The sequence below is a fragment of the Oncorhynchus keta genome, chromosome 10, assembly GCF_023373465.1.
Source record: "Oncorhynchus keta strain PuntledgeMale-10-30-2019 chromosome 10, Oket_V2, whole genome shotgun sequence".
NCBI lineage: Eukaryota > Metazoa > Chordata > Actinopteri > Salmoniformes > Salmonidae > Oncorhynchus > Oncorhynchus keta.
Window position 1 is genome coordinate 57,539,778 of NC_068430.1, and position 12,389 is coordinate 57,552,166.

At 39.2% G+C, this 12,389-nt stretch overlaps 1 protein-coding gene across 1 annotated transcript; it reads left to right on the forward strand.

Moving 5' to 3' along the window:
* Positions 1-5,477: 5,477 nt before the first annotated feature.
* Positions 5,478-7,648, forward strand: LOC118389554 (progonadoliberin-2). The gene is made up of 4 exons (XM_035779452.2): positions 5,478-5,645; positions 6,473-6,618; positions 6,770-6,853; positions 7,352-7,648. Exons 2-4 carry the CDS (start codon positions 6,481-6,483, stop codon positions 7,388-7,390), a joined length of 261 nt encoding a protein of 86 aa, XP_035635345.1. The 5' UTR covers positions 5,478-5,645; positions 6,473-6,480; the 3' UTR covers positions 7,391-7,648.
* The last annotated feature ends 4,741 nt before the right edge of the window (positions 7,649-12,389 follow it).

Below are 12,389 nucleotides of genomic sequence, written 5' to 3' on the forward strand. Positions count from 1 at the left end.
TAACCAGCATGGCTACCACAGCATTCTGCAGCGATACGCCATCCCTTCTGGTTTGAGCTTAGTGGGACTATCATTTGTTTTTCAACAGGACAATGCCCCAAAACACACCTCCAGGCTTTGTAAGGGCTATTTGACCAAGAATGAGAGTGATGGAGTGCTGCATCAGATGACATGGTCTTCACAATCACCCAGCCTCAACCCAATTTAAATGGTTTGGGATGAGTTGGACCACAGCGTGAATAAAAAGCAGCCAACAAGCACTCCATCACTTTTGACTGGTAGTGTGTGTGTGTGTGTGTGTGTGTGTGTGTGTGTGTGTGTGTGTGTGTGTGTGTGTGTGTGTGTGTGTGTGTGTGTGTGTGTGTGTGTATATATATATATGTCATGGGACCAAGTCATTGTTTAACAAGTCACCAGTAAGTCTCAAGTCTTGGCACTCAAGTCAAGACCGTCAAGTCTCAAGTCCTAAACTTTGAGTTTCGAGTCCTAAACATGTCATGATGTGCTCTTCACCAAATGTCATACCATTTCATATTTTAAACAAAAGTAATAGTTAGTATATTACATTTACGCAAATCATGAATGTTGTTAATATATATATTTACAACTTTACAAATAAACGTTATATTTCCGTAGAAATACAAGGGTAGCCATGAGAAAGCCCCCCCCCCATAGTGATCAACTATCAAGGATCACTATGGGGCGATGTAGGCTTGCACACAATCACCCAACCTTAACACACACCCTTTCTCTGTGTGGTTATAGGCTAACGTATGTCAATGGCTTTAGCAACGGGAGTAACATCAGGCAGGATTTAGGATACCAATTGACTAGCCAGTTGTAGCTCAATCTTGGGTGCAATGATCACGTTCCCGCACTGACTGTTCGGAGGCTCATTGATTTAACGTTAAGTTATAAATGATGTAATGTTAGCTGTCGGCTATATTAACTACGACTTACCGTTCTTTGTGCAGCTTCAAATGTGGAAAATCTGTCATTGCCAACAAAGGGTATATAACAAAGTATTGAGATAAACTTGTGTTATTGACCAAATACTTATTTTCCACCATAATTTGCAAATAAATTCATTAAAAATCCTACAATGTGATTTTCTGGAGAAATAAAATCTCATTTTGTCTGTCATAGTTGAAGTGTACCTATGATGAAAATGACAGGCCTCTCTCATCTTTTTAAGTGGGAGAACTTGCACAATTGGTGGCTGACTAAATACTTTTTTGCTGAATGAAAAAAAAAGCTGAAATAAATAATTCTCTACTATTATTCTGACATTTCACATTCTTTAAATAAAGTGGTGATCCTAACTGACCTAAGACAGGACATTTTTACTAGAATTAAATGTCAGGGATTGTGAAAAACTCTGTTTAAATGTATTTGGCTAAGGTGTAGGTGAACTTTTGACTTCAACTCTCTCTATATATATATATATATATATATATATATATATATATATAAAAAAATCCAATGTTATGAATATTGCTAGCAAAAACAGAAGAAACAACATTTTAATTACATACCTTCAGTAGAAAAAGGGAATATCTTCTTTCTAACACTGTCAACTTTATTTCTCAACTCCTAATAGACTAATTACACTAATTGGAACCAATTACACTCACTGGAGTATCTGACATATGCTTTGAAAAAGCCCCTGCGAATACCAGTCACAAGTGCTGCTGGCAAGCTTTCTTGACTTGGACATTCATTTTTGCCAACACAATGCTAACCTTTGTTTAAACAGCAGCTACAGTATTAGCGAACGCGTTTGGAGTTACTTTTCTATCTAATAGGCTATGTTACAGTTGACACTTCTTCCAGTTATAATGTGGGCAGGTCAAAATAATGCAAAACTATATACCAAGTCTATTCCATATAAAATGTTGGTTACCTGTCCTTGCTATTTATTATTCAGCAGATGAGAGAAGACGTGGGGGGGAAAAACATATTACTGACTTGCCTAGTTAAATAAAGGTTAAATAAATAATCTAAAATAAAAACATGATGGGGGACGCTGGTTTGCCTGGGCAAGAAAACGTTGAAGACCCCTATTTTAATCCATATCCAAATAATCCAGGATCTAAATGATGCAGCTTGTCGTAAGAACTTGATTGAGTCTACTCATACAAGGATATGGATATCTGGACCTGGAAGGCCACTGTGTGTGTAGGCTTTTATGCTCTAACACACCTAAACCAACTAACCATGGTCTATCCCACGGGTGGGCAAACAAACAAACTCATTATACCCTACTTTAAAATGACTGAAACCAAATGGAAACTGTAGAAATTATAGTGGACTTACATTCATAGAGATCCTTGACTGTGTCCAGCTCGCTAATAATCACCTAAATGAAAGTTAGACAGTCAATGAGTATCAACATTTCCCCAAATTATAGATTTTCTTTGCAAATTTCACCGGTGAGGAAATATAACCAATTTTCTGTGCAGCCCTCCAGACCTCGTTTTGCCCCCAGGACAAAATTAGTTTTGACGCCCCTAGAGTAATAAGGATCAGGTCCCTCCTGTTATTCATTATGGTTTAAAAGGCTCAACTGATCCAAGATCAACTGATCATACATCCTACTCCTACATCCTAATCCTACATGTTTTGTGAATACGGGCCCAGGTTTTCCGGTTCCGTTGGCGCGTCTCAGAATGGTTTGGCGGACAAGGCGATGTCTCCTCGGTGACTCATGCAGTGCTCTGTCATCATGTCCTTCTGCTTCCTGCTCTCCACTCGCGCTGTCAGCGCCGTGTCAGTCAGCAGATAAAGTATTTCTGTCTAAGTCAACAGAGAGACGACACTGTCAAACAACTGCCTGATAGGAACTTCTCCTATGCATTTTAAACATGAAAATTAGCCACTCTCCAATTGATACCCCTTCCCCCAATCAAAAAGGCCTGTCAGACCAGAAATTAGAGTGATGGTGGCGGCTGGTATGTTTGATCGTGCTCGTGTTTGCTCGTCTGGTGTCCCCATGGTCACCGTGTCCTGGCGGTCACTCCAGTGTGATGGAGGCCATGTGACAGGCCACGGCACCACTTTAAGCATGGGCAAATACAGAGGAAATGGGATTTGGCCTCGGTCAGTGATCCTCAACCCCCGGACTGCAGACCAACACTGATCCCTGGGATGATGTTGACTGGTCCCACATACTGTTAGCTAAATGACACCAATTTGGTCAGTTCTCAAGTGATAGTTGTACTTGTCAGTGGCAATTTTAGCATGTAAATCTTGGTGGGGCTAAACATAAAAGAATTGGGATGCATGCCAGTAAAGCCACTACACATCACAACACCAAACAATACATTAATTGCACTATACCAGTGACAAACGGTGCCTACAAACTGTTAGGATCTACATAAAGCTGTCCCAACAGCAGAATCCCAACAGCAGTCCCAACACCTTATCAGTGCTACACCTGGCTATTAATGGAGCCTTGTCTGGCAACGAAACAGTTAATTCTTGTCTCATTTACTGCCTTTTGAAAAAACATAGCTGATATGGCTGACTTGCTTAAACAAATGTGGTTTCTACTGGCAATTGAGATGTACAAAAGGGAACGACAAGCAGATATAATGCTATCGATTAAGACATTAATGAGCGAGCTAGGACGGACGTAGTCAATATAACTAACTATTTGTTCAGCACTTTTGAAATGTACAGCGACAGAATTCAGAACATGGGCTGTTCTTACAGTGTTTTCCCTGTACACCAAGTCAGAACCGTAGGATAAATAAAGAGGGCATATAAGCATACAATGAAAGCTCTTACAATATTCAATAATTACATTTCTCAAAAACAGATTATAGGCTACATGTGCACCACCAAGTCAGAACAGTAGGCAAAATTAAGAGATGAAAACAGACCAAATTGTTAGGGATAGGTACATGGGCTACTAACAGCTTTTAAAATGATAAACTTGGATCAGCTAACACAACGTGCCACTGGAACATAGGAGTGATGGTTGCTGATAATGGGCCTCTGTACGCCTATATAGATATTCCTTGAAAATCAGCCGTTTCCAGCTATAATAGTCATTTACAACATTAGCAATGTCTACACTGTATTTCTGATCAATTTGGTGTTATGTTAATGAACAAAATGTGTTTTTCTTTCAAAAACAAAGACATTTCTAAGTGACCACAAACTTCTGAACGGTAATGTATGTGTATATACTGTGGGGTGAGTATCGGTAAAGTGGGACACTTTCTGAAAATGTGTTTTCTGGAACACCTTACAGAGCCACCCCATTGTCTTAACCTCCAACATGATACCATTCTAAATATCTTAAGAACTCTAATACACTTTACAAAAGAGCAAAGCAAGAAATGTTAAACACAGGATGGATGACTCTTTTACAAACGCAAATTGTGCTGAGACCACATTTTTTACGTTGATACTGTCAAATTGGGACACCTTGATTGGCAAAGTGGGACACTTAATTCTTTATTGTGAAGAAGGATAAATTAGAAGATATATGAGTAATTTCAATATTTTTGTGATAAACTTCAATTATTCATACTAACATTCTTTATGTATTTTTGTGGAACATTAAGAATGATAATTTATTATTATTATTATCATCATACTTTATTATAGTTATATGGTGTAGCCTATATGTAATTGTATAGACTATAAATAAAATGAACTTAATCTCGGCCTATCACCTCAACATTCTAAACACTACACTCTAATGGACATTTTGTAGAATGAAACCAGAAAGACCTTATCCCTCATCAGTTTCAATGACTTTTATTGTCACCAGAGTCAAATACAGCAAAATAAACATTTTTTGTTGTCATATACCTGTATGGTTATGAGTGAGTATACAGTAGTTAGCTAGGAGTTTTTATGTTGGTTAGGTTATATTTTTCTAAGTAAAATGCAGCTATGCAAGCTTTTTCTAGCAAGGAAAATTAAATTGAACATTTGATTATTCACCTCAGAACCCTATGTCCTTTTACTAACCATTATGTGTCTAGAGACACGTGTCATTACACGGGATGCCACGCCCATAATGATGACATCATACCCACTGAACCCTTTTTTAATCATCTCTAACACACAGGCATTGATTGTTGGTTATGTTATTGTACACATGCAACAATATCCGTTACAAAGCTTAAGTGTCCCACTTTGCCATGTGTCCCACTTAACCAATACTCACCCTGCATCACTAAATGTGTTGATTTTGGTGTTAGGGGGCAGGGAGGGAGGGTGAAATGGGGGAATTAGATAGAGTGAGGACGGACATCCCGAGGGAGGTCAGGACTGTTTGGCGATGATAATTGGAATTGAGCGGATCTTACGGACACACCATGCGTCCCTAAACACCGCTCAGCTGACCGCAGGGAGGGGAAGGAGCAAAGGGGTCAGCGATGGGCAGGGCCAAGTGGCGTGGGGGTGGGGACATAAATTGAGGAGGAAGAGGATGCTTCAGAGATGCCATAAGAGACCAGCTCGACAACACTCATTATCGGCTCAGGAAAAGTGACGTGCCACTGAGTTGCTGTATACCAACAGGTTAATAATAGGCAGAAGTGAACAGTGGACACAGACGTACCTGGGGGACATCAACAGTGACAACCGATTAAATACCACAGTGATTATCGAACTAAGGGTCTAAGGTAAGGATTGCTATGCTTTTTGCTCTTGAGGTTCAATGGGTATGAAGTGAGATCTTGGATAGGATTATTGCATTTGCTTTGGGTTTGATGCTGTCTATGAATAATTCAACGTAAAAAAAAAAATTGATATTTATCGTCCTTTTACAATAAATATTACGCCGTTCACATATTCTTTATTTTCAATCCTGCCTTGGTGGAATCTTGAGAAGAAATTACCTCAACAATTGCCTATGAGAAACGAATCTTTAAAACCCACTGCAAAATGTGTTTGTGGAGATTTCCCCCCCACCCCCTGCATAAATATTATTTGATTGTGTCAAATATATCTCCTGCGTTGGATAAGTTATGAGTGGCACAAGAAAAACACATTTTAAACTTTAAGGCTTGTTGTTGCGTGTTGCTGTTTGCCTGTCCAATTGTTCCTCTTCGCCAACATTTGGATACCCTGATTTGCAAGTCTGGCCGATCAGAAGGCGCCATCACACTTCTGACACCAATGTCACTACCAGCAGTAGTAGGACAGGCCACATAATCTGCGTTTACACAGACAGCCTAATTCTGATCTTTTGCCCAATTATTGGAAAAAGATGTGATTGGTCAAAAGACACATTTGTTTAGATATTTTTTTTGGGGGGGGAATTGAGCAGCCTGTGTTAAAGCAGCCTCTCGCACTTTCTCTCGTTACTGAGGCATTAATTGTATAACAAGCCCCCATCCCTCCCTTTCTTTCCTTGTGAAAGGTATGCCTTATTGCACAGACTAGTGTCGCATGCTGTCTTCACCTACAACTTCCCTCTCCTTACACCTCTCCATCCCTCTCCACTCAGATCCAGTGATGGTGAGTGTGGCTAGACTGGTGTTTATGCTGGGGCTGCTGCTGTGTCTGGGAGCCCAGCTGTCTTCCTCCCAGCACTGGTCCCATGGCTGGTACCCTGGGGGCAAGAGGGAGCTGGACTCATTTACCACCTCTGAGGTGGGTCACAGTACTACAATCTCAATGACTCAAATGGATATTACATACAGCACTTTTCATCAGGAGTCAAGACGGGTGTTTTTAGCACCTGTCTTGGTTAACACCCAGTAGCCATTTCTGTCACCATCATGCTGTTATCTCTCTGTCTCAGATTTCAGAGGAGATTAAACTCTGTGAGGCAGGAGAATGCAGCTACCTGAGACCCCAGCGAAGGAACATCCTTAAAAACGTTATTGTGAGTGCAGTGGTGGGACGAAAGTAATACATTAATTTAATGATACTGTATCAGGTGGCAATCATATAGGGCAGGGATAGCTCAAATCTGAGCCTGAGGTGACGGAATACTTCTCGTTTTCTTTTCTACATGGTCGATGAATAGGCAAATGTTGCGGAACATTGCATATGTGATGCCCTTTTCACTGTCAGAGGCATGTTTGTTCTACATAATGTATTTCTATCTGATATTTCCATAATGTTGTGCCCTGATGAATGTAGCCCTGGTGTCCCAAGTCTAAATCAGTCCCTCATTCAGGGTGAATAATGAAATGCCACTAGTGTGTGCTCGAGCATAGTATTATTATTTGTCTACAGGTGTTACAAGCATGTTGCACATCCAGGGGTGGAAATGGTGGGGGGAACCGGGTCCGGAAGTAAAATAACTTTGACATGTGGAATAAATTTAGGCAAAAAAAATACTGTACCTGTAATTCACGTCATGTTACTCTCTTTGCAGTTGGATGCCCTGGCCAGAGAATTTCAGAAGCGAAAATAACCTTAGACAACCTATCAACCGTGGCTGATTTAAGTCCTTCCTTGTCTCTTCTGTCTGTTTCCTTCATGACCTCTATTCTAATCTCATGTGATTTGGTCCAATTTTGTGGTTTATCCACTTTGATAATCATATAGCATCACTCTTTACCATTGCATTCTCCTTCTGTCCCCTTTTTGCTGCTGTGGACTATCAATTACAGATGTAACATCATGCACATGCCATTTCCTTTAATAAAGTATCTATTTTGTTATTAATGTCTTCATCATTGTCCTCTCTTTAATTGATTTGTTTCAACGAAAGAATAGGTCAAGAGACATATGATGAGAGCAATGTTATCCTTTTTGAAAACATGATTTGAAAATACAAACATGTTCTCAGTTATTATATGCACATTGAGTACAAAATCCTAACTTTACAGAGAGTAAATAAGATCTCAAAAAGCAGAGCGGAAGAGGCAAAGCGAGAAGGTTTACTCCGCTCAAAGTCTGTCCACAAAAATAAGACCACTAAGGGAGGAATATTTGTATGGTGGTCATTTACCTTCACCATTTTAAATATCAACTTCAATGGGGGTAAAGTCAGAGTTGGGACATCCCAAGGAACCCAGACAACAAGGACCATTCTGCAACATATTTTTAGTTATCTATGCAATGCACATGCGCTGCTCAGGTAGGAACAAAGATGGAAGAGCAAAGTATGTTCTCCGCTGCTATTGGAGTCAGATACTGAAAATAACATTATTTCTACTCATAACGTGGGTTCTGTATAAACACTAATAATACCAATGTTTCACAAGTTCAATAAGAATGTGAAATTACAGTTCGTAGCTAAAAAGCTAGGTGGCAATGCTAATGTCTTTAGCCAAGGCAAGGGCATTCTCAAATTAGGGAGCTAAGGTTAGTTCACTAACTGTTAAATGTCGAATAAGGCACTGTAGCATATGATAAGGTCAACTTTAGCTAACAGCTATCCTAGAGGACCCATTTCCGTCGGTAAACAATCGTCTTTCCAACTTGAATGTCGTTTTGCACTTAGCCTTGTACCTACTCCAATAGCTAGGTCCAAAGGCACGTTGTGTTAGCTAATCCAAGTTTATCATTTTAAAAGGCTAATTGATCATTAGGAAACCCTTTTGCAATTATATTAGCACCGCTGAAAACTGTTGTTCTGATTAAAGAAGCAATTAAACTGGCCTTCCTTAGACCAGTTGAGTATCTGGAGCATCAGCATTTGTGGGTTCGATTATAGGCTCAAAATGGCCAGAAACAAAGAACTTTCTTCTGAAACTCGTCAGTCTATTCTTGTTCTGAGAAATGAAGGCTATTCCATGCGAGAAAATGCCAAGAAACTAAAGATCTCGTACAACGCTGTGTACTACTCCCTTCACAGAACAGCTCAAACTGGCTCTTAACAGACTAGAAAGAGGAGTGGGAGGCCCCTGTGCACAACTGAGCAAGAGCTCAAATACATTAGAGTGTCTAGTTTGAGAAACAGACGCCTCACAAGTCCTCAACTGGCAGCTTCATTAAATAGTACCCACAAAACACCAGTCTCAACGTCAACAGTGAAGAGGTGACTCGGATGTTGGCCTTCAATCTCATGAGAGAAAAGAAGAGTGCTTTTTGTTAAAAACAAAAAGAAAAAGATCTTACCTCTTCTATGTTTGGGCCAATATTTACCACAGGGGGGCAGCAGTCGATCAATCCAACTCTGCAATCTTGGTGTCTGTCACTGCCATGAAAAATACTAAAATGAGCAAGCACACATGTGGTCTTCAACAAATCTACTTTTCTAGATTGTAAATTAGAATGCATATCTGTTATGTTGGCTATAAAAGATATCAGGTTCTTAGGAATTAGGGCTGAAATGACTTTACTATTAGTTAGCTACAATGCTGTAGGACTGTGTTACTCTCAGTGTAATAACATTAGCTGTAGGAGGAAATAAAAATTGATTGAATGTAGAGGTTGCCTGATACCTCGATCTACATACCGGTAGATCTCGTTTCGAAGAGAGTGAGGATCTCTGGAACAATGTTCTGCAGAAAATGCAATGTGTCTGTGTTGGGTCAAACAGGTGCAAGTGGTAAAAATGAGGACACTTGGCTTGCTATGGTTTATTGTAAAATGAATGACAGTTTATATACAGCAGTTACATCTGGTGTATATTTGAACAATGTCAATTGGATCATTGTTATCAAGATTCCATGTTTTAATTACTTTTTTTGCAAACAATAATACAAACATACAGATGGGAAATAATGCTTGAACATTCTTAGATCTCCTACACTGTGTTCCTGAACAGACATGAGACTAAATATTTCTCCATTTCAGCTTTGCGACTCAAGAGCCCAACAAAGGCTTGACTGTTCTGAGGCGTGTAGAGATGCTCTGAAGCCCTCTGAGATCTCCTGTTTTCAAAGAATCCTGTGGTTTGGTTCCTTGTCTCTCTCAAACCCTCGACCCCCGTAGAGCCGTGCCGTGCCCACATCCTCCTCCTATACGACCCCCACCTAGGCCTTGTTTCTCCCCCTACACACACACTCTAAAAAATCAAGCTCCATAGCCATACAGTTTTAGTTAGGCATTAACAGCTTACAATTTCAGAATGCTTTTGCTTTACTGCAGCAAGGTACATTGTTAAAGGGAGGGTTCACCCAAATTACCAAATGTATTTTGTTACTCAGTCCTTGGAAAGGGTATGACAGCTTTGGTTTTGTTTACCTGACCTGACTGTTTCCAAATGCCAACCTTTTAGCATTTGTGGCACAAATCCAAAGCAAATCAATGGTACCGATATGAGCATTTTTCACACTTCACTTAAGTTACTTGGACATGAAGAATGTAAAATGCTAATATCAATATCATTGACTTGCATTAGATTAAGCATTTGGAAACACTGGCCTGGTAAATAGACCAAAGCATGGATTGCTGTCATATTTGTTCATAACTTGTAATTTGGGTGAACTTTCCCTTTATGACAAACTCTCTCGCAGGATGACGTTAAATGCCAAGTTTATTAGCAATTATATAACAATAACCGTATTTTATGATTAGCATTCCTGAATTCTTCAGTTACATGGACTTTTAAGCACTTTTTTACTGCATTGTAGTACAGGGTAACTTTGCATGACCCCAACTGTATTTCTCCTGCAATATATACAGTGAGGCTCCAGAAGTATCGGGACTGTGACACGTTTGTTGTTGTTTTGGCTCTGTATTCCAGCACTTTGGATTTGAAATTATGCAATGACTGAGGTTAAAGTGCAGACGGTCAGCTTTCATTTCAGGGTATTTTCATCCATATCGGGTGAACGTCTGGCTAATGCAGAACTTTTTGTGCAAAGTCCCCCCATTTTAGGGGACCGGAAATATTGGGACGAATTCACTTAAGTGTATTAAAGTAGGCTATAAGTTTAGTTTTTGGTCCCATATTTCTAGCACACAATGATTATATCAAGTCTGTGACTCTACAAACTTGATGAATGTATCTGCTGTTTGTTTTGGTTGTGTTTCAGATTATTTTGTGCCCAATAGAAACTAATGGTAAATAATGTATTGTGTCATCTTGGAGTCACTTTTGTTGTAAATAAGAATAGAATATGTTTCTAAACACTTCTACATTAACGTGGATGCTACCATGATTACCGGTAGTCCTGAATGAATGGTGAATAATGATCAGAGAGAACGTTTATATCATTCCCTCAAGACACACAAATATCGTACCCTCAAGACATGCTATTCAAACCAAACTTTATTTGTCACATGCGCCGAATACAACAAGTGTAGACTTTACCGTGAAATGCTTACTTACAAACCCTTAACCAACAGTGCAGTTCAAAAAGAGTTAAGAAATGATTTACCAAGTAGACTAAAATAAAAAGTAATAATAAAAAGTAACACAATAACAATAACGAGGCTATATACAGGGGGTACCGAGTCAGTGTGCGGGGGTACAGGTTAGTTGAGGTAATTTGTACATGTAGGTGGGGGTGAAGTGACTATACATAGATAATCTCCCCTGTTATTGTAATGGTGAGAGGTTAGCATATCTTGGGGTTAGGATCTTTGTGCGTCTAACTTTCTCACTCATCATTATTCATTCAGGACTATCCGTAATCATGGTAGCATCCGCGTTGATGTAGAAGTGTTTAGAAACATTCTTATTTACAATAAAAGTGACTCCAAAATGACACTACATTATTTACCATTCATTTCTATTGGGCACAAAATAATCTGAAACACAACCAAAACAAACAGCAAATGCATCCAACGAATTTGTAGATTTACAAGCTTGATGTAGTCATTGCGTGCTGTGAATATGGGACTAAATAAGTACTTAACTTTTGAATACTTTAATATACATATAAGGGAATTTGCCCCAATACCTATTAGTCCCCCCCCCCCATTTTAGGGGTGTATGTACAAAAGTACTGTAATTTCTAAATGGTTCGCCCGGTATGGATAAGAAATACCCTCGAATTAAAGCTGCCAGTCTGCAGTCTGCACTAACTTCATAGCCATTGTATAATTTCAAATCCAAAGTGCTGGAGTACAGAGCCAAAACAAAAAATGAAATATCACTGTCCCAATACATTTGGAACTCACTGTATCTGATGTAATGTTCTTACCGAAAGGAAATCTTTTGGAAATAGAAAAATGAACCAATTTTGCGGATCGTTCCACATTCTATTGAATTGTATCCCTTAGTAGGTGTGCTGTGTGCGTCTCTCAGGGTGCCCATATAAAGGCAGGCATAAAGAGGATATAAGATAATGTACGTGAACAAAACACGAAAACATGATCACATGTGGGTTGTAAGTGAGTGGTGTTAAATATATTTGTTCATGAGAACCAAAATTAAAACGTATCCACAACATTGAAAATCTTGCTGTAAGGTTGTGAACAAGTAAATGTGAGTTACAATATTTGCTGTGAAATAGAATGTTTTAATATGAAAAATATATGAATATGAAAACTTATAACTTAACTTGTATTGT